The sequence below is a fragment of the Morchella importuna genome (assembly GCF_003444635.1).
Source record: "Morchella importuna strain M04M26 chromosome Unknown Morimp01GS096, whole genome shotgun sequence".
Taxonomy (NCBI): domain Eukaryota; kingdom Fungi; phylum Ascomycota; class Pezizomycetes; order Pezizales; family Morchellaceae; genus Morchella; species Morchella importuna.
In genome coordinates this window covers 588-25,267 of record NW_025763492.1, presented here as the reverse complement: position 1 = coordinate 25,267, position 24,680 = coordinate 588, and the positions used below count along the sequence as shown (strand labels likewise).

The window sequence follows — 24,680 nt, the reverse complement described above, 5'->3', positions numbered from 1 at the left end:
ACCCAAAGACAACTCCTTGTATAGGTACTCTCGGAGGGCCTTCAATTCTGGAGCGGAACATGGGTAAAGCGGGCCAAATGGGGGAGCGGTACCAGGCAAGAGATTGATCTTCAAATCATTCCGGGAGTGCGGGGGCAGCTCCTGTATCTTCTCTTGACTGAATACATCAGCCCATTCCCTATAGCGGAGAGGTATCCTTTCAGAGATATCTCCTCCATCTTCATCATGCCATACTGAAGCGGCCAGTTGATACACTACATCTTCTTCTTCCATCAGTTGGTATGAAGAGATGAGTTCAAACTTGATTGCTGCTGGGAGACAGTTCTGCTTGCAGTACAGTCGCTTCGACTTCAATGGCGGAACGGGTTCATTGACGAATAGGGTGGGTCGCTGTGGCTAAAACATTATGTGGTCCGTGCGTATAATGGAGTTAGGGGGCGACCGACTCTGATAATGGTTGCAAATCATTGTTGGTTCACCCTGGCAACCGATAATGATTGCAAATCATTTCTGGTTCACCCTGGCAACCGATCATAACTGCAAATCACTTATAGTTGCCCTGTTGCCCCCGGGTTCCATGATCCAAACCATCACCACAACCACAACAACCACAACAACGGCCCCTACAAAATGGAAGCTCCCTATGGCTATACAGCAACTGGTAGAATCAGAAAAAAACCTATCAAAGGGACTGTCCCTCTGGCAGCTCCTGTGAATAACCCTCAACTTCAAGTTGAATCTGAAAAACCCGAAAAGTTTATTAGGTGTCCTGTTACCACCTGCAACAAAGACTTTCAGCACCGGAAAGATCCTCACAAAGCTGTTTGGCAACATCTCCTGCATCATGCAAATAGCTATGTGGGTGACCCGGATCATAAGACTGCATATAGTGCAATTAAAGAAAAAAGAAAGGCTGAAGCCGGTATGTATAAATTAATATTCTATTTTTGATATCAGTATTAACAATAATGATAGGGGATAAGAAAACCCGGGAGAAAAGGAACTCAGCTAGATGGAGAGCAAGAAATGCTAGGAAAGCAAAGCGATCATCGGCTATGGGAACAGCAAAGCGCAAGTTTGAGATTCAATTGAGAAGAGCAGGGGAATTCACGGAGGCGGCATTGAAGAAATTGGTTGATGATAAGATGGCAGAATGGGATTTGAATAATTAGTTAACCTGTAAAGAAAACCATTTGTTATTCATGATATTCATTGTCCGTATGCTATAAAATTAAACTCATGTTCCCAGTGTTAAGACCCATGAGAATCACTCGATTTTGCCTGAAATTGACTTCCCATATGCAACACATCACCTGAATCCTGGTTCGGAGATAGACAATTGTTTGATTCTTGGCGGTAACAGTAAGCGAATAGGGAACTGAATGTTTGTTTGCACTTTCCTTCTCCTACTATCACGATACTATCAGAATGTCAGAACGCGTCTCAACAACAGTTCAAAATGTCTTTCCATTGTCGGATTTTCAGGGACGCGATCCTAATCCACTGCCAACAATTCCTTCACAAGCATGCACAAAGGCCGAAGTGGATCACGATAAGAGTTATACCAAATATGAACGTATTGCATTCGGCCTAGCACATTATCATGCTGAGCTACACGCATACACTCAATCCATTGCAGATCCGGATAGCAACTCTATTCAGAAAAAACCTATTGTATTACAGATTGCGAAGATGTACGATATCCCGGAATCAACTTTACGGCGACACATCAAAAACCCTGCAAGTAGAAGCATCGCTGAGGCAAACAAAGATAAACAGATTTTGTCTGTTGAAGAAGAAAAGGTTCTGGTCGAAAGGCTTTTATTTCTGGATGATTTCAATATTCCAGCAGACAAATCCTTGTTTTTCGATCTTGCACACAAACTCCTACACCGACGCGATCCCAAACGAATGATTGGAAAGGATTGGTTTTATAGTTTTTTGGCGAGGCACCCAGAATGCAGATACCTAACCGTCAAATCCATTTCCACGAATCGAGCCAATGCTGTCAACTACAATGCACTCAACGATTTTTTTATTAAAGTACGTAATATCAATAGTACATTCATTGAATTCGAACTAAATTGTATTTTCAGTTGCAATACACAATCGATAAATACAAGATCATTCCGAAAAATACATACAATATGGACGAGACAGGATTTATTCTAGGCATGGGAGACGAAGTTAAACGAATATGTCGGAACATCAGAAAAGATTCGGTTTACAAAGAGTTCAAGAATCGGGAATCATGCTCTGTTGTCGAATGCATATCAACAGATGGATTCACTGTTACACCGCTTGTAATTTTTAAAGGTAGCAATCATATCGCTGCCTGGTTTAAAGATGCCAAACTAGAATCTTATTGGTACGGGCATTCACCAAAGGGATACAATAACAGTGTATTATGCCTCGAATATCTTCAGAATATATTTGAACCGGAAACATCTAACAGGTCAAACGGTGAGTGGAGATTATTGATTTTTGATGGTTTCGAATCACATCTCCAGCTTGAAATTATTGAGTTTTGTCTTGATAATAAAATTATACCCCTGTGTTTACCGTCCCATACATCACATGTGTTACAACCGTTAGATGTTGGGGTCTTTTCTCCTCTAAAGAAATATTATCGGCAAGAAATATCCAAACTACGTTCTCCTATTACTAAAAACAACTTCCCTAACCTCCTGGCATTGGCCCGTCAAAAGGCATTTTCTGTTTCCAATATACAGTCTGGTTTTCGGGCTTCTGGAATATACCCTTATAACCCTACCGTTGTTCTTAATATTTTAACAAAATCAAGTGAAGAAATTCACCTATCTACACCACCCGAACAGGCATGTCCTATTCCCGCACATTTACAGGCCCCTATCAATCTCATAAATTTCAATCCTCCTACTCCTATAACCCCGCGAGGCCTGAATAGTCTTTATTTGGAAGCTCGTGCAACATATGGTACATCAAATAGCCCGTCAATGATTAAGCTACAAACAATCATAACGAAGTTCAAGAATGCAGCTGAGAGGAACAGTGCCCAGGTAATAATGCATGAGGCAGGGGAAGCTCATTTGAGGGAGGTTATAAAGCAAAAGAATAGGGATCAGGAAGGGAAGCGAGATACTCGACATTTGAATACTGGGGCAGCATGTGTGATAGAAAGAGATACTGTTTTATTGGAGTTGAAGAAAAAAAGGGATGAACAAGAAATAGAAGAACAATTAAAGAAAGAAAAAAGACAAGAGAGACAGGAAAGAATAGAGCAAAACAAACGGGCAAAGCAGGAGGAAAAGGAACGCAAAGCGGTTGAACGGGAGAAAAAAACAGAAATAAGGCAAAAGGCATTAGAGAAAAAGGAGCAGGAAAAACAAAAGAGACTGGAAAGAAAAGACTGAAATCCTCTAGCATGTATTTTGAAGAGTTGAACCCAGCTACATAGTGTTATTTTTAAATGTTTTTTCTTTCGTTGCTAAGGCTCGAGTATATTTAAGCAGATAGTTATATGAGCGGCAGAATCAAGTTCAATTCTTAGCTATGTTATCAATACTACTCATCATAGAGCAAAACCGATTACAGTAGAGTCTCGATAGTAGCATTCTCGATAATAGCATATTCTCGATTGTAGCATATATTTGGGCAATCCCAAACGAGTCGGTACGGGCAAATTTGTTCTCGATACAGGCATATTCTTAATAGTGGCACACGAAAATCCGTTCCCGACCATATGCTACAATCGAGACTCCACTGTATATATTGATTCTACGCGTCTTTTAGATATAAAACTAAATGCAAAAACCAAAGCGCACCCCCGGACAGTTTGAGAGGGCTTGCTTCGCCACAAACCCAGCTTACTAAGCAGTCCCTGTGCCACAGATCCACCCAATTCGCCAACCAATCCGTCCCGCCATCGAGCTCGAAATGACTGTACAGTCAGTTGTAGTGCGGCGACGAAACGGGTCGAACGACGAACAGGGGTCTGTGCTGTGGCTTTGGTGGGGTAGGGTTGGTAGGCCCGGGGTTGGTAGGGTTGGTAGGCCCGGGTGCGAGCAATTTTTCTGTTGAAGCGGTCAACCCCAGGGTTGCTCGCACGCGTTCAACAACAGTCTCGCGTCGCCCTCCATCAACTCTCACGCAACGCAACCTATGGACTCCTCTACTGCGACACCAGTCCTTGATGCTCCCTTTGGCTATACAAAGGCTGGGAAAATTCGGAAAAGACCTGCTCCAAATAATGAAGGAATTTGCCCAATTAAAGAGTGCAAAAAGAGCTTCAGGCACAGGCCAGACCCTAAGAGTGCAGTTTGGCAGCATCTTCTTTACTATTTCCGGGACAATATCTATAAAGGCAATGGAGAAATAGCAAAAGCGCATAGGGCTGCACACCAGGTGGAAAAAATTCAACTTGCTTCAAAGCAACTTAGTAGTAAGTAATAATATTTGATATTCTGGGGTGGTAATATTTATTAGTAACTGTTCACTAGCGGAGGATAAGAAGAAACACAAAAGGCAAGCCTCCCGCAGGTTTGCTGAAAGAAATCCGCAAAAAAGAAAAGATGCAGCTGATTTAGCAGATTTTAAAGCTAAAGCAAGGAGACATTTGGGGAAGCAGCTTTCGGTTGGGGAAGTGATTGATATGGAGAAAGTTGATGAAAATGCAAATGGATGGATGGAGGAGCGAGCACTTGTTCAAGCAAACGTTACTGTTCAGAATTAGTTATATTAGTTTTTTTTTAAAGCAAATAGGTATTCCGATACGGTACTCTCATACCGGAATAATATAAAATAGGTGAATTCGTTAACTGATGTATCTTTTATACTCTCTGTCTTTTCATTTGCTTTTCAAGCTCCCGCTTATTCTTTTCCATAACTTTGATTTCCTTCTGTCTCTCCCTTTGAGCTCCACGCTCTAATTGAATCCGTAACTTCTCTTCTATCTTCCGTTGCTTCTCTATTTCTTTCTGTTGTTTCTCCTTTTCCTTTTCTGATTCCCGAATTTTATATTCATTCACCCTTCTTTCCTTTTCCTCCTGCCTCTTTTGCTTCTTCCTAATTTCTTCTTCATCTTTTTCGTCACGCTTCCGCTTCAACTCAACTAAAGTATTGTTGTCCAGTATACAAGCCGATTTGGTGTTTAAATGACGGGTGTCCTTCTTTGACTCTTTTTCTTTCTGTAATATTGCTTTTCTTATGTGTTCCTCGCCTGCGTTATGCATGATTGCTTCTGCTGCCTGCACTTGAGATGCATTGGCCAACTTCTGGAATACGACTTTTGCCATAAAGGAAGACGGACTGCTAGATCTGATCGTGGAAAGCCCTATCCGTAGCATTTGTTGAAGAGACCGTGGCGTACGTGGAGTTGGTGGATTATAAGAATAGAGATCCAAAGGTGCTCTCAAATGTGATGAAACAACCGAGTTTGAATCCAGAAGATTGATATTATCGGTAATAGTAGGTTCCGGTAATACTAATTCATCAAGTATTATTCTAGGATTGAATGGGTAAATTCCGGTTGCTCTAAATCCTGCTTCAATATTCTCCTTGCTGAGTGCTTGTTGTCGCGCTCGGGCAAGCAAAGTAGGGAAGTTGCTTTTAGTGATAGGCGAACGAAAGTTGGTAACTTCATGTTTGTAGTATTTCTTGAGTGGTGAGAAAACACCCACGTTCAAAGGCTGCAAAACATGCGAAGTATGCGATGGAAGACAAAAAGGTAGAATTTTGCTTTTGAGACAAAACTCTATTAATTCCAGTTGCATATGTGATTCAAAGCCGTCAAAAATCAACAATCTCCAATCGTTACCTGCGCTATTGATAATAGTTCAAGTTAGTTATTCGTTTCTCTTTTCTTATAGTTAGAAAATATATTATCATTATATACTAACCGATACCGTGTTTCCGGTTCAAATATTGTTTTCAAGTAATTCAAACACAATTGACTCGTGTTGTATCCCTTTGGCGAATGTCCATACCACCAATTTTCTGCATCTGCATCCGTATACCAACCAGCGAGATGATTCTGTCCTTTAAAAATAACAAGCGGTGTGACACTGAAACCGTCTGTTGCTGCAATCGATTCGATAACTGTGCAAGACTCCCTATTTTTGTATTTCTTGAAGACTGAATCTGATCTTATATTCCGGCATATACGTTTAACATCTTCGCCCACGCCTAAAATAAAGCCGGTCTCATCGAGATTGTAGGTATTTTTCGGTAAAATATTGTATTTTGTCATCGAAGCTTTAAGCTATTTTCGGGAAGAAACAGATTAATACTCTGAAATTATTAGTTTCTGAATCAAGCTTACCTTGGCGAAAAAATCATCCATCATATCCCAACTGACTGCATTTGCACGGCTAGTAGATATAGATTTTACTAACAAATACCGGCACTCTTCATGCCGGTTAAGGAATCGGTAGAACCAATCTTTACCGATTATTGTATCAGGCTCACGTTGACGTAGAATTGCGTGTGCCAATTAATAAAACTGTTCACGGCTGGCAGGAATATTAAAGTCGTCCAAGAAGAGAAGACGTCTAACCAAAACCAGTTCCTCCCCCGGTGTCAATAGTTGTTTATCAATATCGATATCTTTTCTTGTTTTTTGCCCAGGGTTCTTGATATGTCGCCTCAAAGTCGGCTCGGATATTCCATAAATTTTGGATAATTCCAAAACAACCGGCTTGGGAAAAGTGCCAGTGGGCGTCTGCAAATGTCTCGTAAGATCTGCATGATAGTGACTCAATGCTAGAGCAAGCCGTTCATACTTTGAGTAGTTGCAATTATTATCGACAATCGGTAGTTAACTGGCTAAGCTTGACTCCATCGCGAGATGCCACTGGCGATGTGTTCATGATCAAGAGGTTACACGCGAAATCTTTGTATATGTACCAAACGCGTGAATAGTAGTTCGAATAGTTCAATAATTTTATTAAATCGCTATGACCCATTTTGATTTATTTGTTGCCACCACTGGCACCGTCACACTCATATACCTGTTCGTCGTTCAACCCATTTCGTCGTTGCTCTGAAACCGACTGTAGTCACTTCGCCAGCTTATGGTATTGAGCTCCCAATTGATATCCGGGTTGTGCTTCCTTGCCCATGCAATTGGCAGGTAACCTGATATTCCTTCTTCCAAAGTAGCCACCTCCCATCGGAGTATCTCCTTGTGATCTCCCATGCTCATGTGGACTGGGTGAGTGTAATACTCTCCTCCGCCCATCATGACATCTCCTTGAGCATCATACATTGTCAGAGGTTGAGCTCGCCACACTAAGAGAACACCATGCTTCCTGACAAAACTCTTGTTGAGGATTGCTCCTGTACAACCGGTGTCAAAGAGGAATGTCCCTTGGGCGTCTTCAACTTTGTTCTTGACTGTCCATGACAGTCCTGCCTTCAGTATTGGCTTCTTGCCATGTACTGGTAAGGATGGAAGCTTCTCTTCTAACCTTCTTCGCTTCTGTGCGGGTTTGGGGCTTGATTCTCTTTGTCTTTTCTCCATTGCTAATGGCTGCGGGCACTACTAAGATCAAAGGATCCTTTGGTTCTATTCCTAAGCGATGATAGCGCAATTGTGTTTGTGTGGTAGTCTGGTAGCGGTTTGGAAGTGTCTTGTAGCAAATGTAACTTTGGCAGAGCACTTACAGACCGGCTGTTTCGGGTCATAAACCCATCCTCAGAGTGCTTGGAAACAATCAAATAGGCGGAAAACACAAAAATCTATCCAAGAGAAACAAAGAAACAAGACCAAAAGGGAAACTAGTAAACATAGACTCTAACAGACACAGTTTCTACCAGATGATTTCATTGTCCGAGTCTTGCTCAGGCTGGAAAACGAAATCTCCTGTAACCTCTGGGAGTACAACAAGTGGTTCCTCTGCTACAACAGCAGCCACTTTAGCTTTCTTCTGAGGACTGGGCTTGCCATTTCCTCTCTTCCGCTTTTGTACCCTCACTGCTGCCACTCGGACTACAGTAGGTTCCCTGTACCAACAATCGGTCCATTTGTGTCTGGACTTGCCGCACTATTGCACAAGTCAGGCTATGCACTCTACCAATAGGGAGTACCGGAAGGTCATACCTTCAAGCATACTTCTGCTTTCCTTCTTTCTTCTAGGATGTCCCCCGGGATACCCTTCAGTTCCACTGCTTTGTCCTTGGAACTGGTTTCCTTCTGAGGTTTGGAGGAGCTTGCAGCATCTCTCTTCCTCTTGGGGTGCCGTTCCTTCTCAGCAGGAGGATCTTTCTTGGTCCTGGCGGGCGCTTTCTCAGCTACCACCGTCTGATACCTCTCGTGGGTGTGTCCTAGCTCCCTTAGAGCAGCTATCCGCTCCATCAGAGACTTTGGCTTGTGGGTAAAGAGAGTCCAACTCATGCCTAGGTCCGGAAGGAGGGAACTAAGGATCTTATCATCCACTAACTGACCCTCATAGACAGTCTTCCACATCAGCTGAATAATACTATTCAGGAAGGAGTCTATTCCTCCCTTAGCTGTATGGGTAAGGGTATTCCATTGGGCTACAGCATCATCTCTAGAGATGGCTTCGCCAAAGGCTGCTCTGAGGGCATCCACAAAGGAATCCCAGCGCTTCCACCTCTCATCCAATACCACAGGCATCCCAGCTGTCCGGTTGGCAGAAGCTTGGTCAATGGAGTTGTGATAAGCTTCATACCACTTGACCGGAGCATCTCCTTCCATCAGGTTGCCAGCATAACGGATCCTGACCTCTTCAGAGGTAAAGGACTGGCTTTCAATGGAGAAAACGTTCTCAAATTGCCGGATGAAGGTTTCCACATTGTCTGCTTTGCCATTGAATTTGGCCGGAGGTGGTGCCTTGGGTTCTCGGGCCCTGGAGGCAGCGGAGGGGTGTGAGGGGGCCGGAGGTCTCATGAACTGTGCCATGGAGGCCAGCAGTTCTCTCTGTTGCTTCTCCAACTTCTTCCTGTGGTATCTCCGCCAACCTCTCCTGTCTCCATCCTCAGGCTCCGAGTCTGAACTGTCTGAATCCCCTCCTGGGTTGGGAGCGCCACCAACCGGGGGGACTATTCCATCTCCTCCACCATTACCCACTGGCTCTGGGTTCTGGTTTTCTCCACCAGGGTTTCCTTCTGGTTGGAGGCTTCTCCTAGGTGACTCCGGGGGTGGTGAGCCTCTGTGAGATTCTGGGGATAACCCCTGGCGCACCCAGGCTGGAGGAAGCCCAGAGGGACCACTCCTGACCGGTGTCTGGGAGTAGTAGTCATCGTCTCCTATTAGTTGCCGGGGGGGCCTAGCTAGGTCACCTGCCAGCGGGCTGTCTGGAGCTCTTTGAGGAGGGAGTGGTGAGCCTCCAATAGCCGATGGCATCATCAGGGGGAGTGTCCTCTGCCTGATGGACCTGACCGGAAACGCTGCAAAGGGGTTCACCTTTTGATGGAAAGTTCTCAGGGCCGCTCTGGACGAGGCCCTGGAGTTCTGCGGAGGAGCGGGGTTGGGGACAGGTGCTGGTGTGGGCATCCTGGCGATTGAGAGCCTTCCTTCATTGATGGCTCTCTGGATTTCCTCTAAGAAGCTAGGGGGCATCGCCGGGCTTGTCCATTCAATGTCCTCCATCTCATCTGTTCCTAAGTCATCTCTCTGGATATAACTCTGGAGTTGTGCCTGGACTGAGGAGACTTGGTCTCGCATGTAGCCGAAGGCGTCCCTGAGCAGGACTGCCTCAGCTTCTTGTCTTTCTTGCACCAAGGCTAGCGCATTACCGAGCTTGATGACTTCCTGTTGCAGGCTGTGCTTAAGGTACCTCTGCAACTCAGCAAAGAAGTACTGTAGGGTGACTTCGCCGGTATCTTGCCAGGTGGGGTCGAATCCGGGAATGTAGGACTGGAGCGCCGTCCTGGGCTTGTGGATCAACTGTGTCTGACCCTCTTGGAATTCTAAGGCTGCCGGTGGCCATTCAATCTGAAGAGGCACTTGGTGAGCCGGGAGGGCGGACATGTTGTAAGAGGAAAGAATAATCTGAGGGTGGTTTGAGCATTAAAGATTTTCTGCAACGGTGGCGGTCCTTTCTATGTATCGCTAGAATCCAAAAGAATAGATGCGGCCGTGCAAGATAGAAATCAGGTGCAGATTATTTCAAAGATACTATCGCTAGAACTCAATAATCTTTAAGGGCTCTACTACCGATGATTCCGAAGATGAGGATCAGGACAGTTGGGCGGGAATGATCCTGAGTACTTATACTCCAAAGGACTCTATTCTCTGCTCCTACTTCCTTACTAAGTTCCGGTGCTGCCTTCTAGTGGAAGGGAAGCAATTACCATCGCTACCCAGCTTCTCTCTAAGCGTCAGCGGGTGCTTCCAGTTCCGAAGGCAACCACCCTTAGTCAAAGCCTTTGTAACACCTGCAGCCTTGGTTGCCACACAACTGGCGCCTGCATGAGCTGCCGCTCATGTGTAAGCTTATTCATTGCTGTAGAGCTTTTGCTTATTGTAGACTTCCCAGGCATCGTCCCTTCCACTACCGGCGGACTTCCAATGCTCAGAGGATGTAGAGGATCGCCGAGCACTCAGAGTTTCACTCTGGCTGGCCATCTAATCATTAGCGAGGTATAGACTCGTCAGGCGTTGCTCCCATGAGTAGATACTCTTCCTAGCGCTCAGAATGTAGTTACTCTGACAGCTGGTAGCTAACCACACTGCCGGTACTTGCATGTCACTATGCAACTGGCTTCTAACAATAACTCTCAGCATGTAACCGGGCCCTGTGTGTACTCATACACCAGACAGTTGAAATGGCCCCGTTATAGTTACAGCTGTAGTACTTCTTCTCCCCGTGCTCCTGACTGGCCCATTGAAATGAGGGCTTGTTTCTGGCGCATACCCCTACTGGTAGGCTTGGTGCGCATGACTGCTACCTCGCATTCCCTCGTATTGTTTTACCGTAGCGAAAATACTCAACACGTGCGTCGGTAGTACTCTTTCCGATCACTACGCTTTAGCCCTCGATATCGGTCTGAACCTCTGTCCCATTGCTTTGCCTCTTTCCTCAAAGATACTGCAGTGCCAAAAGGGAGTGTTCCGGCGGTTTGACGTTCCGGTAGTTGAATCAGGGGTCGAAAACGTGTTTTTGAAGGTGGGAAACCGCAACTCCGCAATATGCGCGCATACTGGCCACACTGTGCATCAGCAACCCGTGCATGTCTTCAGGAGACACCGGAGGCTCGGGAGACACCCCACCAACTTTAAATCTCTGGAGGCGGTTGGCCCGTTCGGAGGCCTCCCGGGCCTTCGCTAATGCTCAGGAGGCTCTCGCGACGCTCAAGCACGCCCCCTCGGCACTCTCCGGAGCCTGCATTCATCATATCCGGTTACTCTCTCGACGCCTCGCAACGCCGCTACGATGGCCTCCTGAGCCTTTCAAACGCTCCGGGAGGCTCAATATCACTGCACCGAATCTCTAGAGGTCCTCTGGGGCCCGATTCTTGCCTACAGCTCCCCGAACGGGTTTCTTCATCCAGTGTAGTATCGCGAAACCTCAAGGGGTTGTCCCAGCCTACGAGAAAGCCTTTTGGAAGGCTTACCGAGCCTCCCACTTACTACCACTGGATTACTGGAGCGAGTCACCTCTCACGTTCTCTCCCGAGGGCTTACCGGGCCATCTAGTGGTCTCCTAGGGCTATTCCTCGCCCTAGCACTATCTCCCATGCTCTCCAGAGGGCCTACCAATGCCTCCTGCGGTATCATGAGCTAGTTAAATTCATGCCCCACCCTCCCACGCTCTCCAGAGGGCCTACCAAGCCCTCCTATGGTCTCCCGACCCTATTCTTGACACAAATACCCCTCCCCCACTCTCTCCTGAGGGCCTACCAAGCCATCCTATGGTCTCCCGACCCTATTCTTGGCACAAATACCCCTCCCCCACTCTCTCCTGAGGGCCCTCCAAGCCCTCCTGTACTCTCCCGACGCCATTCTTGGCACTGACAACCCTTCCCACACTCTCCAGTGGGCCCACCAAGCCCTCCTGTAGTCTCTCGACGCCATTCTTGGCGCTGGCACTATCTCCTACGGCCTCCTGAGGGCCCACCAAGCCCTCCTGTAGTCTCCCGGCGCTATTCTTGGCACTGGCACCCCTTCACACGCTCTCCAGAGGGCCCACCAAGCCCTCCTATAGTCTCTCGACACCATTCTTGGCACTGGTACCCCTCCCCACGCTCTTGAGAGGGCCTACCAAGCCCTCCTATGGTCTCCCGACCCTATTCTTGGCACTGGCACTATCTCTTACGGTCTCCTGGGCCTCGTCAAATTATCACACTTCTCCCCATGCCCTCCTGAAGGCTTATTGAGCCCCCGAAGAGTCTCCTGAGAGTGATCACTACTCTTGAAGGCGTTACCCCATTGATTCGGTCTCTGAGAGTCTCTCACGCTTCACAACCCCCGAATCTGATTTACTCCGTAATAATAGCTTACAATTTCCCACATCTGTACCTAATAACGAAAGCATCCCTTCAAATAAATAAAAACATCGCACAAAAACACACGAAAATCATTTATCCCCTGGCAACGCGTCGCCAGAGGCATTTGTCGAGGCTTCTTGAGCCTTGGCCGCGCCCAAATCCCTCCCCGTCGCCACCGGGTTTTCTGAGGCATCATCAGTCCCCAATAAAATAGCCTGGTTCCGCTGAGCCTTCCGGCGCGCTTTCGCGGCCCTCCACGCCGCGATGTCTACTGCCAACTGCACATCGTCCTCTTCCCTTCCAACCTTGGATATCACCTCTCGAGGGCCTCGCAACTCCTCAATCTACAGGCCTATCAGTCTCAGTCAAATGCGTGCGCGTCTAAGGTTCTTTACCTTATCTTGAATAGACTCTCTTATTACCTCCAGAGTCCCCAGCTGGTTTTCCTCTGTTCTTCTTCTCCACGTGTTGAACATTCTGGCGTACGTTACTAGGCAAAAGTTAGTACGTCAGGACTCCTAAAGGGCTTGATAAGCCTTACACAGGATATCGGTATTCTGGCTGGGGTTAAAGTGCATTCCTTCCACATAATTGCCCTTTGTCCAACATCGCAAAACAAACCAAATAGCAGTGCAAACTAGACAGATGAATTCCGGGGATATATCATCTACGAACTTAGGATCCTTCGCTCCACGCATCTTGTCACCTTTGTAATATTTTAGAAATATTACTTCCACGATCTCTGGGGCCCAAAATTGTCGACGACTTGTCTAATAGCTGTTAGACCTTTACATAGGCTGGTTGAGCCTTTGAAATGGCCTATAAAGCCCCATAGCATGTTGAAAGGAGCTCTTACGGCATAGTTGTCGGGGTCACTAATGAAACGATCATTCTCGAGTAGATAGTTAACTTTGTCAGCCCTCGTCTCTGGGGTTGTTAGGTCCTTCAAGCCGTATAAGAGGCCTTTTGCGACAAAGTCTTTGATTGCAAACACAAGGTGCGATCTCACTCGTGAACTTGCGATTTGAACCTGTGAATAGTTAGCACAGGGCTAACAAGCCCACTAGGAGGCTTGATCAGCTCTTACCTCACTCTTCGCGCTGTTAATTAGGGTTATGTTTGTATTAAAATGAACGTTAGCCTCCGACCAAAATCGCCGAACGTTAACGGTAAGAGATTCAGGCATTGGCCAAGGCTCCTCAAGCAATGTATGCCGCGAGAGAAGCTCCTTAGCATACCTGATAATCGGCTTTGCCTCCGCTGGCACGTCCCCCCTGTCAGAGCCGTAAACTGACTCTGGCGCTGGTGTGGCACATGCTTGCGTGGGTGGGGTTGCACGATAGGGCTGAGAAGGCGGAGGTGTACGTTCAATGTGATGTTCATTTCGCAATGTACTAGACGAACGAAATGAGGTGCTTGGTAATGTAGACGCGGGCTCGGAAGCTAGGGAAGCCCTGCTCATGGCTCGGGAGGGAGTCCCCGACCTTTTTGAAGTAACCGTCGTACGGCTTCCATACTGCCTGGTGTTATCACCTTATCCGCAACCTACGGGTTGTGGTTAATACCTGTACTGTATTAACTCCCACGGCAGATGAAACAATTGCTTCGGCTGCTGTGCTACTAATTCTTCTCCTAGAGGCTGCAACAGACCTGGCGGAGGCTACAGGAGCCTCCCTTGGCCTCTTACCAGCACGAATTCCCTGGCTGGGTACTGGCGGTGCCCGTGGTGGTGGTGCCCGTGTAGGCCGTGCTCGTGTTGGCGGAGGTGGTGGAGACACCCTTCGTTCAGATAAGGGCATCACGGGTGGGGTATTTTCGTCCCCGGGCTCTTCATAGTCGTCATAATCGTCCTCATAGACATCTACCTCGTCCTCCTCCGCCACTGGGTGATCGTCGAAGTCAATCCACGGCTGTGGGCTTTCTAAAACGCCGTTTACCAATATTTGGCCCCCGGGCGAGCTCAATGGGCCATCTCGATAGCCCGAGGGGCCATGAAAGGATTCTTGGTCAGTATCCAGCTCTGTAGGTGATCCCGACCTCACACTGCTAGCGACACTTGAAACACTCATCGCCTCCCTAAGCCGTTTATTAACAGAGGTGGAGATAGTAGTGTTGGTTGCACCATATTGATCGTCAATGGCACGTTTGGTGGTTCTTTGCCTTTGGGAAGTCATGATAATGTTTGTGGGGAAAAGAATGGCCAGGTAGGCACTGGAGAATGCTTCCGAGGCTCACTATTAATACAGTATGCTTAACAACCTCTAATATTCTTTTTTTTTCTCTTAGTTGGCTAAGCTATATGCAGTCATCCGAATGCTTGGCGAGCAGAAAACTCTGCATTTTCTTGGGCTGAGCTATACCGCTTATAGTCACCCGCCTATCGTCTAAAGGCTTAGGAAGCCTTTTGAATCGCCAATGAAGAAAACGCGGGAGGAAAAACAAATCTTATAAGTAATAATAAATGCTACGATGAGGCGACTAACCCTAAAACAGATAAGAAAGTCTAAAGAGGCAGCTGCACCAGAAATAGAAAAAGAAAAAAACTGCCTAACAAGCTTTGAAGAAGGCTTCTCAAGCCTTCTCTAGCCGAACATACGTGTAGCGCTCACCAAATAGATAAGGTAAGCTAATTCCAAAACAGATATAAAAAGCCTAAAAAGGCAACTACACTTACCAGATACGGCACTTGGCTAATAAAAAAAATAAAAACTGATCAACAAACCAATGATCCCCCAAGAAGGCTCCCCGAGCCTCCCAAATAGCTTAACATGCCGCCCCTAGCTAGCATTATCAGTTACCGTCATCGTCATCCTCATCGTCGTCGCCTTCTTCTTCGACATCGTTTTCGTCTCCACCTATGCCGCCGCTATGCCTAAATAGATGGTTTTTCTCAGCCAATGTCCAAATCTTGAGGCGGTTATAGTGGCAAGACATAAAGCCAATGCCATTCGGAAACTTCAATCTATACCGCCTAACTAGCCTACGCCCTATTGTTTGGTATCTTTCCACCCGTTCATCAAATACCGCCATTAACTCCTGGAAACCGGTATCGCTTTGGGGCATAGCAAAATTCAGACCAGTGTTATTTACCTTATCAATAAAGGTAAGCATTTGCTCCTCCTTATCGACTTCTATCATTTGGAAATCGTGTTCATCCAGGTCCTCCCACCCATCAGGCGGAGGAGTTTCAGGTCTATGTCTAGGCCCGGCAAGCAGTGCATGAGGCCTATGGAGCACGGCACAAAGCCTCAAAGGTTTGGCTTCACTGGTCTTGAGCCAGGCCTCCAACTCCTCCGCGTCGCCAATACGAACATTTTCCGGATTAAGTGCATACGCTGCCCCAGCCGTCCTAGGGGGTCCGTTTGACATGGCTCCGTAGAAGGCCCGGATGACCCTCGGGGGCAGACCGTCGGCAACTTTTGGGACACGCTTCATTGCGACCTTGGCCAACTCTGCTAAGGACACCTCCTCGAGGACGCCTATAGACACCGGTAGTGCTGCTGGACCGTACCAGTCAATCTCACGGTAAGCCGCGCTGACGACGGCTCCCATCTTCGTTGGGTCAATAACATTTACGGTTATTGCAGGCCTGTAGGGTATTCCCATGGCCTTCCAAACCTCTGCCACAGCCAAGGTGGGATTCTCGTTGGACTCGCCTCCCCCCTCATTGATCTCGGCTAAAGCCCTGGCTCCACGGGTGTGGGCTCTGTTCACTTTGTGGGATCGGTCGCCAATGAGATAACCGAGGGCTGCTTTGATCTTCTCGGAGGCCTCCGAGCCCTCCCTCATGTAACTTTGCTTTAAGGCTTTGAGAACTTTGTGATTTATAAGCCAATCCCTCAATTGCTCGAATAAATCAAGTCCAGAGGTTGTCTTGTTGACTCAGCCAATTCTTGTCATCTCGTCACTGAGCGCAGTACGGAGAGCCCTGTAGACATCATCTCTTCCGGTAAGTTGCAGAATCTCCCTCATCTGTTCAATACTGGTAATCTTATAGGCAGCTGAGGCTCTTCCCCTGCGTGGTGGCATGCTTGGTGAATCGGCTGAAGCCTTTTGAGCCTTTTCAGGGGTCGCAGGAGCCTTTGAACGAGCCTTTGCTGATTGGGGTTCATCGGGTTCGTCGTGGATAGTTGTGTCGCTTTCGGCGTCGCTTGGTGAATCGGCTGAAGCCTTTTGAGCCTTTTGAGGGGTCGCAGGAGCCTTTGAACGAGCCTTTGCTGATTGGGGGGTGTCGGGTTCATCGAGGATAGTTGTGTCGCTTTCGGTGTCGCTTTCTTCGGGATTATCAGTATATTCAAAGGGGGGTCGACTCGGAGTTGGGGGTTTGGAGATTTTGCTTTGTTGCTCTTCTTGCAAGGCGGAGCGGCCTACCTCGAGGCTGGATGCGCGTGGTCGAGAGCCTGTTAGGCCTTCGGGTCCAGGAGAGGCTCCACCAGAGGCTTCCGGGAAAGATTCTGTATCTGTAACGGGGGCAGTCTGTCTATGTATCGCTAGAATCCAATAGAATGGATGCGGCCGTGCAAGATAGAAATCAGGTGCAGATTTATTCAAAGATACTATCGCTTAGAACTCAATAATCTTTAAGGGCTCTGCTACCGATAATAGGAGATGATTCTGATGATGAAGATGAGGATCCCGGGCAGTTGGGCGGGAATGATCCTGAGTACTTCTACTCCAAAGGACTCTATTCTCTGCTCCTACTTCCTTACTAAGTTCCGGTGCTGCCTTCTAGCGGAAAAGGAAGCAATCCCATCGCTACCCCGCTTCTCTCTAAGCGTCAGCGAGTGCTTCCAGTTCCGAAGGCGACCACCCTTAGTCAAAGCCTTTTTAACACCTGCAGCCTTGGTTGCCACACAACTGGGGCCTGCATGGATGAGCTGCCGCTCAGGTGTAAGCTTATTCATTGCTGTAGAGCTTTTGCTTATTGTAGATTTTCCCAGGCATAGTCCCTTCCACTACCGGCGGACTTCCAATGCTATGAGGATATAGGGGATCGCCGAGCACTCAGAGCTTCACTCTGGCTGGCCTTCTAATCATTGGCGAGGCACAGACTCGTCAGTCATTGCTCCCATGAGTAGATCCTCTTCCTAGCGCTCAGAATGTAGTTACTCTGACAGCTGATAGCTAACCACACTGCCGGTACTTGCATATCACAGTGCAACTGGCTTCTAACAATAACTCTCAGCATGTAACCGGGCCCTGTGTGTAGTCATACACCAGACAGTTGAAATGGCTCCGTTACAGTATCGGCTCTACTAGCTCTGCTTGCAATTTCCGGTACAACTGTTTTTGTTGCAGCGAGGGTGGCGTGGTGGTCCTTGATTTGCTGTATGTGTGCTTCGTACGCTGCTAGGAGAGCGACCGTGTCAAAGTCTTCGAAATCGTTGTCTTCAGAGGCCTGGGAGTCCTCTTCAACTGGAGATGGTTCTTCGCCTTCCTCGAGATAGTCAAATGCTAGTACCAAGCGGTCCGCGTATGCCTGTGTGCTTTGAGAGGCTTGGGGAGATTCCGGAAAGGCCTGGTCTTCGACTGCAGGTGCTTCTTCTGAAAGTGCTTCTTCGGCCGGAATGGATGCTTCGACTGGAGGGTTGACGAAGGCCGGAGGGGGTGCTATTGGGGTTGGGGTGGATCGCTAATGCGCGGACGTTTGCGTTCTCGTGAGTCTTCGTCGGAGGAATACCAAGCTCCAGGGCAATGGGGGAATTCTCCCAAAGATCGAGTCTGTGTATAGATATGTGAATGATATGTATTTAAAATTAGAAAGGTCAACGTACCATTTTATATATCCGTGGGTTATATTCAAGTGAACGTTAGTTGAAATCCTGACCCTAGCTTAACTTGGGGGCCTGGGGGAGTATCAAGAGTGCGAATGGCCTACTAGAAAGCTCCGTGAGCGTGTAGGGGGGTGCCTACATATATTCTCCTAGATGAGGATCCTATACTACGTCATATATCGAGTTGGTATTGTTTGCTGAAGTTGGGTCATGCTATATCACTCGGGTTGGTGGTTCGGACCTTTTCAAAGGCCTAACAAACACATTTATGAGCTCAATAAGCCTAACCACCATGCACTAGGTCAGTTTTTGGTTTAGCGTGTGGAGAGCTATTTGCCAAGACTAGGTTGACAAATCAATTGTACCAAGTCATTTCTTTTGGATGGCTTTCAGAGCCTTTTAGATGGCTTTAGGAGCCTTTTAGATGGCTTGAGGAGCCCTCCCGGACACCTCTGCGTTAACGGGGTCAGTTTTGGTTTAGTGTGTGGAGAGCTATTTGCCAATACTAAGATGACAAATCATTTGTGGCAAGTCATTGGAGCTTTTTGGATGGTCTTAGGAGCCCACCCGACACCTCCGCGTTAGCGGTAACATCAAATATCAATCAACAATGAGATCACGATGCCCTTTCTGCATAAGGAGCTACGCAAGTCCTGGTAGTTTCGATCGACATCTTTCAAGAGTCCACGCAGAGAAGGCAGTTGAATGGTACAACAGTCAGCTTACACGCCGTGCTGAGGATTCGGTGAGCCTTGTAGAAGGCCCGGGAGGACTATACGGAAATGAATTGTTGAATGTTGGGACCTTTTCCTTGGGTCCCACGAGCGTAGACCAAAGCGAGTCTGATAATGAATCAAACGATGACACAGACTCGTTGACAGAACGAGACAGCATGTTCAGACCAGCAACTACCGTGTATGAGGGTGCAGGAGAGCAACTTTTCCCCTCCACAGGATATTCCGAGAGCTCAGAGAGCCTTCTGTCCAACCCGTGGCAACCTTTCAAATCAGCAAAGGAGTTTGAATTATCACGTTGGTTCCTGCGATCCCACGTATCGCAGGGTCAAATAGACGATTTTTTTCGAGCGGCAGGCGCAGGGAAAGGCTCCTACCACAATGGAAAAGGCTTTACACGCCATCTTGATGAGATGGTTTCTAGGGACGGTTTAGGAAGAGAAAGTTGGATGCACTCAGAGGTCGAGTTGGTGGGCGAGAAGATTGCATACTATTACCGGGACCCTATGAGTGTGGTGCGATTCCTTCTGGGGCAACGTGCATTCAGGGAATCTTTGGTGTATGCCCCAACGATGGAGTACAATGAGCTAGGCGAGCGAATGTACGGTGAAATGCATATGGCAGACTAGTGGTGGGAGATGCAGGTTTGTAAAGCCCTCGTGAATGCTTACTGAGCCTTTTCTAACGGAGGTTAAGAATACTCTGCCAGAGGGATCAACAGTGGTACCAGTGATTTGCGCATCAGATGGAACGCACCTAACGAATTTCAGTGGTGACAAGAAGGCCTGGCCTGTTTACTTAACGATTGGAAATATCACTTCAGAAATACGCAATAAACCCTCCAGTTTTGCATTCATACTTCTGGCTCTTTTACCGGTTCCACGGAAATTGGGAGTACGTGCAAATGAACAGCGTCGAGAGAACCAAATGGCCCTTCACAAAGTTTTGGGAGAGATTTTGGAAGGCCTTCAGGGCCCTGCACAAAACGGTGAGCTTATAGCGTGCGCTGATGGCTACGATCGCCTGTGTTTCCCTATACTATGTGCCTGGGTTGCCGATCAGCCAGAACACGCCTCGCTACAAAATATCAACAATCATGCCTGCCCACGATGTGAGGTTGATTTCAAAGGCTTGGGAAGCCTTCGCGAAAGCCCGCCACGGATTCAGGAGCGATATGTTGAGATCGTAAAGGAATATGAGGATAATAGGTCTAACGCAGCACCCGTGGAATACCTTGTATCAAAGTCTTTAAAGACCCTCTACAATGCCTTTTGGGCCTTGCCGAGGACCAGCGCCTATGATCTCCACAAGCCCGACATACTACAAAATATCTACCTGGTACTATTGAAACACATCATGGAGTGGGTTCAGGGGTTTCTTAAGAAACACAATCGAATAGAGGAGTTTGATCGAGCTTGGTACTCCATCGGGCCTTATCCAGGGCTCGCTGCATCAGCAAGCTCGCCTATTACCCAGGGCGCAGCCCCTACGTCCTGGCGGGCATTCTGCGCCACGAGCGCCCAGCGCGTCCGGCACCGCCAGAGTACAACCTTCGCGCCAGGCTCCGCCGCAGGACCGTCCCACTCTCTGGGACCGCCAGGAGATATGGCTCACGTCTGGAGGGCACTCGCCAATGCTCTGGTCGCCTGGGCCGCCATGAGATTCCCTCCCCCTCCGGAGACGCTAGGATGGAGTGACTCCGCCCACAGCACCTAGGAACTTTTGCTTCTTTTGATTACGTCAGTAGTACACGCGAGCACTTCCCAATGCTCTCACAGTTTTCTTGAATGCTCTCACGGCACGACGAATGCTCTCACGGCACGGCGAATGCTCTCACGGCACCGCGAATGCTCTCACGGCACCGCGAATGCTCCCGCGAATGCTCCCGCGAACGCTCCCGCGAACGCTCCCGCGAACGCTCCCGCGAGGGCTTCCGCGAGTGCTCCCAGAGCACTCACCAGTGCTCACAGAGCTGAGGCATTCGTCATACCCACTCAAGGTGAGGCAACCCTCACTTGGGCTCCTTTGGATTGATACACCGTCCTCAAAGGATAGGAAGGCCGCACCAGTCCCTCAAAAGATATCTAACGTGGGTATCCTCAACGCCGCTGTACGGTCAGTCGCGGGATACTGATACGAGCACTGTCCTGTATACTGGTGACGACTACCCAACCTTTGACGGACGTGTATGTTTCTGTCGATTCGTGAAAGGCATAATTAGCCTTGAGGTTGAGGCCATGGTACGGCTCGTCTGAAAAGCTCAATGTCCATGCATAAGCAGCAAACATGGACTGGCATTGACCTCCTGGAGCGAGCTTGCTGGATAGCCAGACTCAGATACTGAGCGGCCGAAACTTTACCTCCTTCTTCCAATCCGCATGCATAGCAGAACGACACGAATTTTGAATTAGAGAGTCCAATTGGGTCTAACGTTCCTAGAGCACTCAAGAATGCCCTCACGGCTTTACAAGTATTCAACTAAATTCATTCCACGTACGCAAGTCTATCCTAGTATTTACCAACCAATTACCAGTCTCCACCTCAAACAAATGGGCCATTCCCAATATACTCCGAATATTAACGACCCACATCCTCTTCCTCCTCCTCCTACAAACCTTCAGGAGCCCATGTGAGCTATCAGCGATACCACGATCCTTTGCCTCGAGTAGCTCCACTATACATAGTCTATGTGCTCGCCCCCCACTGTCCCGCAGCTTGAACAAAGCCTCGACACGTCCTGGTAAGCGTCCCCGAAACACTCCCCACTCCTCTGAGGACGCTACCGACACCCATACCCAATCCTTTCTTATTTTCCCTTTCCTAAAAGCCGCGTTTCCCGTACACCTGATATTGTGAACCTCGTACACCTCAGGTCTTTGGAAGATTGGTATCGGAACCTGCAAACATGTGAACATCTCCACCCGGCGCTCTAAAATGCTCTCAGAGCTTCCGGCAAAGCTTTGAGAGCATCCCGCATCCTCTGCATACTCCTTTATCAGGCGATATAACGTGGTATGGCTTATTTGCAGTCCATCCGCAATATTGAAAAGTCTTTCCGATTTCGTGGAGGGGTTGCAAAGACGCCTTAGAGGCAGTCGGCCTTCTACTATGGATCGTTCATTTGGTGTTTTTTTCCGGTCTTCGATTTTAAAAATCTCAAGTAACTCCTTCAGGTTATCTCGATGGCTCCAAAAGATGTCGTCAGTGCTCTCAGGACCTCCAACAATGTCTTTCAGATTCAGCATTCGAATCTCTAACGCCAACCGCCGCCCCCCATAGTCCAGTATCTGCGTTGCAGCATCGACCTTGTTGGATGCTCCGTATGCCTCTTTTATCTGACGTACATGGGCGAGTTCGCTGATGTCGGTGGAGTACTGGGGAATGCTCCCAAAGCGCTCGACATGTTCCCGATAGTGCGTTAACACGTGCAATTTGATGAAGTTGAAGTGAGACCTTTCCCGTATCTCGCGAATCTCCTCCAAACCTCGCTGAGCGCTCTGGGAGCCTGAGGTCTTCACAGCTTTTGTCCGATCTCTCGCATCCTTAACCGTCCTCTTGTACGCCCGGAATTCTAAAAAGATATCCTTGTGCTTATGGAAATCCTCGAGATAGCTCTCCATATAATTCAGTGTGCTCGTCGTATGACTCCCATACTGCGCCATTAAGTGGAAGTCGATTAAGCCTCGTACACATTTCAATGCCTTTGCGAAGTCGCCCCTGACAGCCACCCCCGGGTTTCTCAAAGCAGCCGCGAGTGCTCCAAGAACGACCCGCCCCAGATTTCTCATCTCCTTCCCTTGCCATTGGGTTGTGGCACGATATGCCTTGTTCGGTACTGCCAGTCCAGGGTAAGGCGCAATCGAGGCCCAAGCCTTGTCAAATTCCTCCAATCGATTGTGCTTCTTCAAGAAAGCCTGAACCCACTCCATCATGTGCTTCAACATCCCTAGGTAGATATTGTGCAGAATGTCCGGTTTGTTGAGATCGTATGGATTAACCCTCGGCATACCCCAGAAAGCATTGAAGAGTGTCTTTACTGATCTCGCGACAAGGTATTCCACCGGTCCCAGGTTTCCCGGGTTCTCCCTGAATAGCTTTACCCTCTCCCGGTAATCCTCGTGATCGCGCGTAGGGCTCCGGCGAGTGCTCCCAAGACTGTGGAATTCCACCTCGCATCTTGGACAAGAGCTAGTACTAATATTTTGTAAGTTTGAATGCTCAGGTTGATCAGCGATCCAACCCGACAACACCGGAAAGCATAGACGTTCGTACCCGTCGGCGCATGCGATTAGCTCGCCTTCCTGAGAGCACTCCCGAATGCTCTGAAAGATCTCCCCAAGGGCGCGATGCAGCGCCATTTGACTCTGACGTCGTAAAGCGGAATTAGCGAGTGAGTTCTTCCCGAGCTTAGGTGGGACTGGCAGTAGCCCTAGGAGAATTAACGAATGCCCGGTGGGCTTGCTCCGGACCGATGACTTGATGTTCCCGATGGTAAGATAGATTGGCCAGGCTTTCTTGTCCCCACTAAAATTTGTCAAATGTGTGCCATCTGACGCGCATATAATTGGTACCACAGTCGACCCCTCCGGTAAGGTATTCTGTCCAGAAAGCATTAGCGACTGCCTCTAGAGCACTTGTGAGGCTTACCAGACCTGCGTCTCCCACCACCAATCTCCCGTATGCATTTCCCCGTACATTCTCTCGCCAGATTCATTATGCTCTACCACTGGCGCGTACACCAATGACTCCCGAAAGGCCCGTTGGCCTAGAAGATATCGCACAATTACCATTGGATCCCGGTAATAGTAAGGGATTTTCTCTCCCCCAATATCCACCTCCGAATGATGCCAGCTCGCCTTTCCCAATATGTCATTCATTTCGTCCAACCTCTTTATAAAACCTCGCCCAGTCCTGTAGGAGCATTCGCCACTGCTTGACGGAGCGTGTAGAAAGAAACTGTCGATATTTCCTTGTGAGGCCTTCGACAGTATGAAATAACGTGCCATTCTAAACTCGTATGCTGAGTTGAATGGGTGCCACGGGTATCGGAGAAGGTTTTGTGAGCATTCGTCGTAGTCCTCCGAGCGGTAGAGACGCTCCCCAGCACCCTCGTAAATCGTTGTCGCTGCCTCATGCCTATTTGCATCTCCATCTGTCTCTTCCATCATAAAATATGATTCGGATTCCAGATCTGAATTATTATCGGGATCTTGGTCATGATAATTGATACTGTTGCTCTCCGAACTATCCGAGTCGTCATGGGCATCTGAATAGGAATCGTGAATGCCTTCCGGGCTGTCGTGAGTGTCATCGGGTGCCTCTTGATCGCGCTCCAGGAGTAAAAATTGGTTTCCCAGCCATTCATCTGCTTCAAATGGATGTGTAGTTCGAAGATGTTTATCGAAGTTCGCGGAGGAGCTGTACCGCTTGCTGCAAAAGGGGCAAGACGATTTCATTGAAGTCTCATGATGCTAGCAAAGCACTCCTGAGTGCTCTAAAAATTTGGTTTCTGCCAAGGCCGAGGAGGCTCTTTCCTGCAGGTGCTGCTGCAGAGTGCTCGAATGATTTGATTTGTCAGCCAATGAGGCTCCTCTCACCTGCACCCCGGTCGGCAAGGCTGATTTTCAATACGAGTCTGATGTCATACATCACCAACCTAATACAAACATCAACACCAACACGAAGAAACACCCACCACCCCAATCAGGCGGCCAGTTATGCTAGATTCTATCGCCCTGAGCAT

General features: G+C 48.1%; 9 protein-coding genes across 9 annotated transcripts; 3 read left to right on the top strand and 6 right to left on the bottom strand.

The window, feature by feature from the left end:
* Positions 1–630: 630 nt before the first annotated feature.
* Positions 631–1,172, top strand: LAJ45_11741 (uncharacterized protein; the record flags this gene model as incomplete). The annotated part of the gene is made up of 2 exons (XM_046121216.1): positions 631–922; positions 976–1,172. 2 exons carry the CDS (start codon positions 631–633, stop codon positions 1,170–1,172), a joined length of 489 nt encoding a protein of 162 aa, XP_045965597.1.
* Positions 1,173–4,808: 3,636 nt separating this feature from the next.
* LAJ45_11740 (uncharacterized protein) lies at positions 4,809–5,324 on the bottom strand (the record flags this gene model as incomplete). The annotated part of the gene is made up of 1 exon (XM_046121215.1): positions 4,809–5,324. The coding sequence occupies one exon, from the start codon at positions 5,322–5,324 to the stop codon at positions 4,809–4,811; it is 516 nt and encodes a 171-aa protein (XP_045965596.1).
* Positions 5,325–12,518: 7,194 nt separating this feature from the next.
* LAJ45_11739 (uncharacterized protein) lies at positions 12,519–14,603 on the bottom strand (the record flags this gene model as incomplete). Its single annotated transcript, XM_046121214.1, has 6 exons — positions 12,519–12,773; positions 12,852–12,919; positions 12,971–13,127; positions 13,286–13,459; positions 13,517–13,945; positions 14,001–14,603. The coding sequence occupies 6 exons, from the start codon at positions 14,601–14,603 to the stop codon at positions 12,519–12,521; spliced, it is 1,686 nt and encodes a 561-aa protein (XP_045965595.1).
* A 616-nt stretch (positions 14,604–15,219) lies between these two features.
* On the bottom strand, positions 15,220–16,218 carry LAJ45_11738 (uncharacterized protein; the record flags this gene model as incomplete). Its single annotated transcript, XM_046121213.1, has 1 exon — positions 15,220–16,218. One exon carries the CDS (start codon positions 16,216–16,218, stop codon positions 15,220–15,222), a length of 999 nt encoding a protein of 332 aa, XP_045965594.1.
* Positions 16,219–16,311: 93 nt separating this feature from the next.
* On the bottom strand, positions 16,312–17,333 carry LAJ45_11737 (uncharacterized protein; the record flags this gene model as incomplete). Its single annotated transcript, XM_046121212.1, has 2 exons — positions 16,312–16,905; positions 17,139–17,333. The coding sequence occupies 2 exons, from the start codon at positions 17,331–17,333 to the stop codon at positions 16,312–16,314; spliced, it is 789 nt and encodes a 262-aa protein (XP_045965593.1).
* Positions 17,334–17,638: 305 nt separating this feature from the next.
* On the bottom strand, positions 17,639–18,206 carry LAJ45_11736 (uncharacterized protein; the record flags this gene model as incomplete). Its single annotated transcript, XM_046121211.1, has 2 exons — positions 17,639–18,061; positions 18,204–18,206. The coding sequence occupies 2 exons, from the start codon at positions 18,204–18,206 to the stop codon at positions 17,639–17,641; spliced, it is 426 nt and encodes a 141-aa protein (XP_045965592.1).
* Positions 18,207–18,813: 607 nt separating this feature from the next.
* On the top strand, positions 18,814–19,566 carry LAJ45_11735 (uncharacterized protein; the record flags this gene model as incomplete). Its single annotated transcript, XM_046121210.1, has 1 exon — positions 18,814–19,566. The coding sequence occupies one exon, from the start codon at positions 18,814–18,816 to the stop codon at positions 19,564–19,566; it is 753 nt and encodes a 250-aa protein (XP_045965591.1).
* Positions 19,567–19,864: 298 nt separating this feature from the next.
* Positions 19,865–20,653, top strand: LAJ45_11734 (uncharacterized protein; the record flags this gene model as incomplete). Its single annotated transcript, XM_046121209.1, has 1 exon — positions 19,865–20,653. One exon carries the CDS (start codon positions 19,865–19,867, stop codon positions 20,651–20,653), a length of 789 nt encoding a protein of 262 aa, XP_045965590.1.
* Positions 20,654–21,036: 383 nt separating this feature from the next.
* LAJ45_11733 (uncharacterized protein) lies at positions 21,037–24,393 on the bottom strand (the record flags this gene model as incomplete). Its single annotated transcript, XM_046121208.1, has 3 exons — positions 21,037–21,256; positions 21,461–23,461; positions 23,585–24,393. 3 exons carry the CDS (start codon positions 24,391–24,393, stop codon positions 21,037–21,039), a joined length of 3,030 nt encoding a protein of 1,009 aa, XP_045965589.1.
* Between the last annotated feature and the right edge of the window lie 287 nt (positions 24,394–24,680).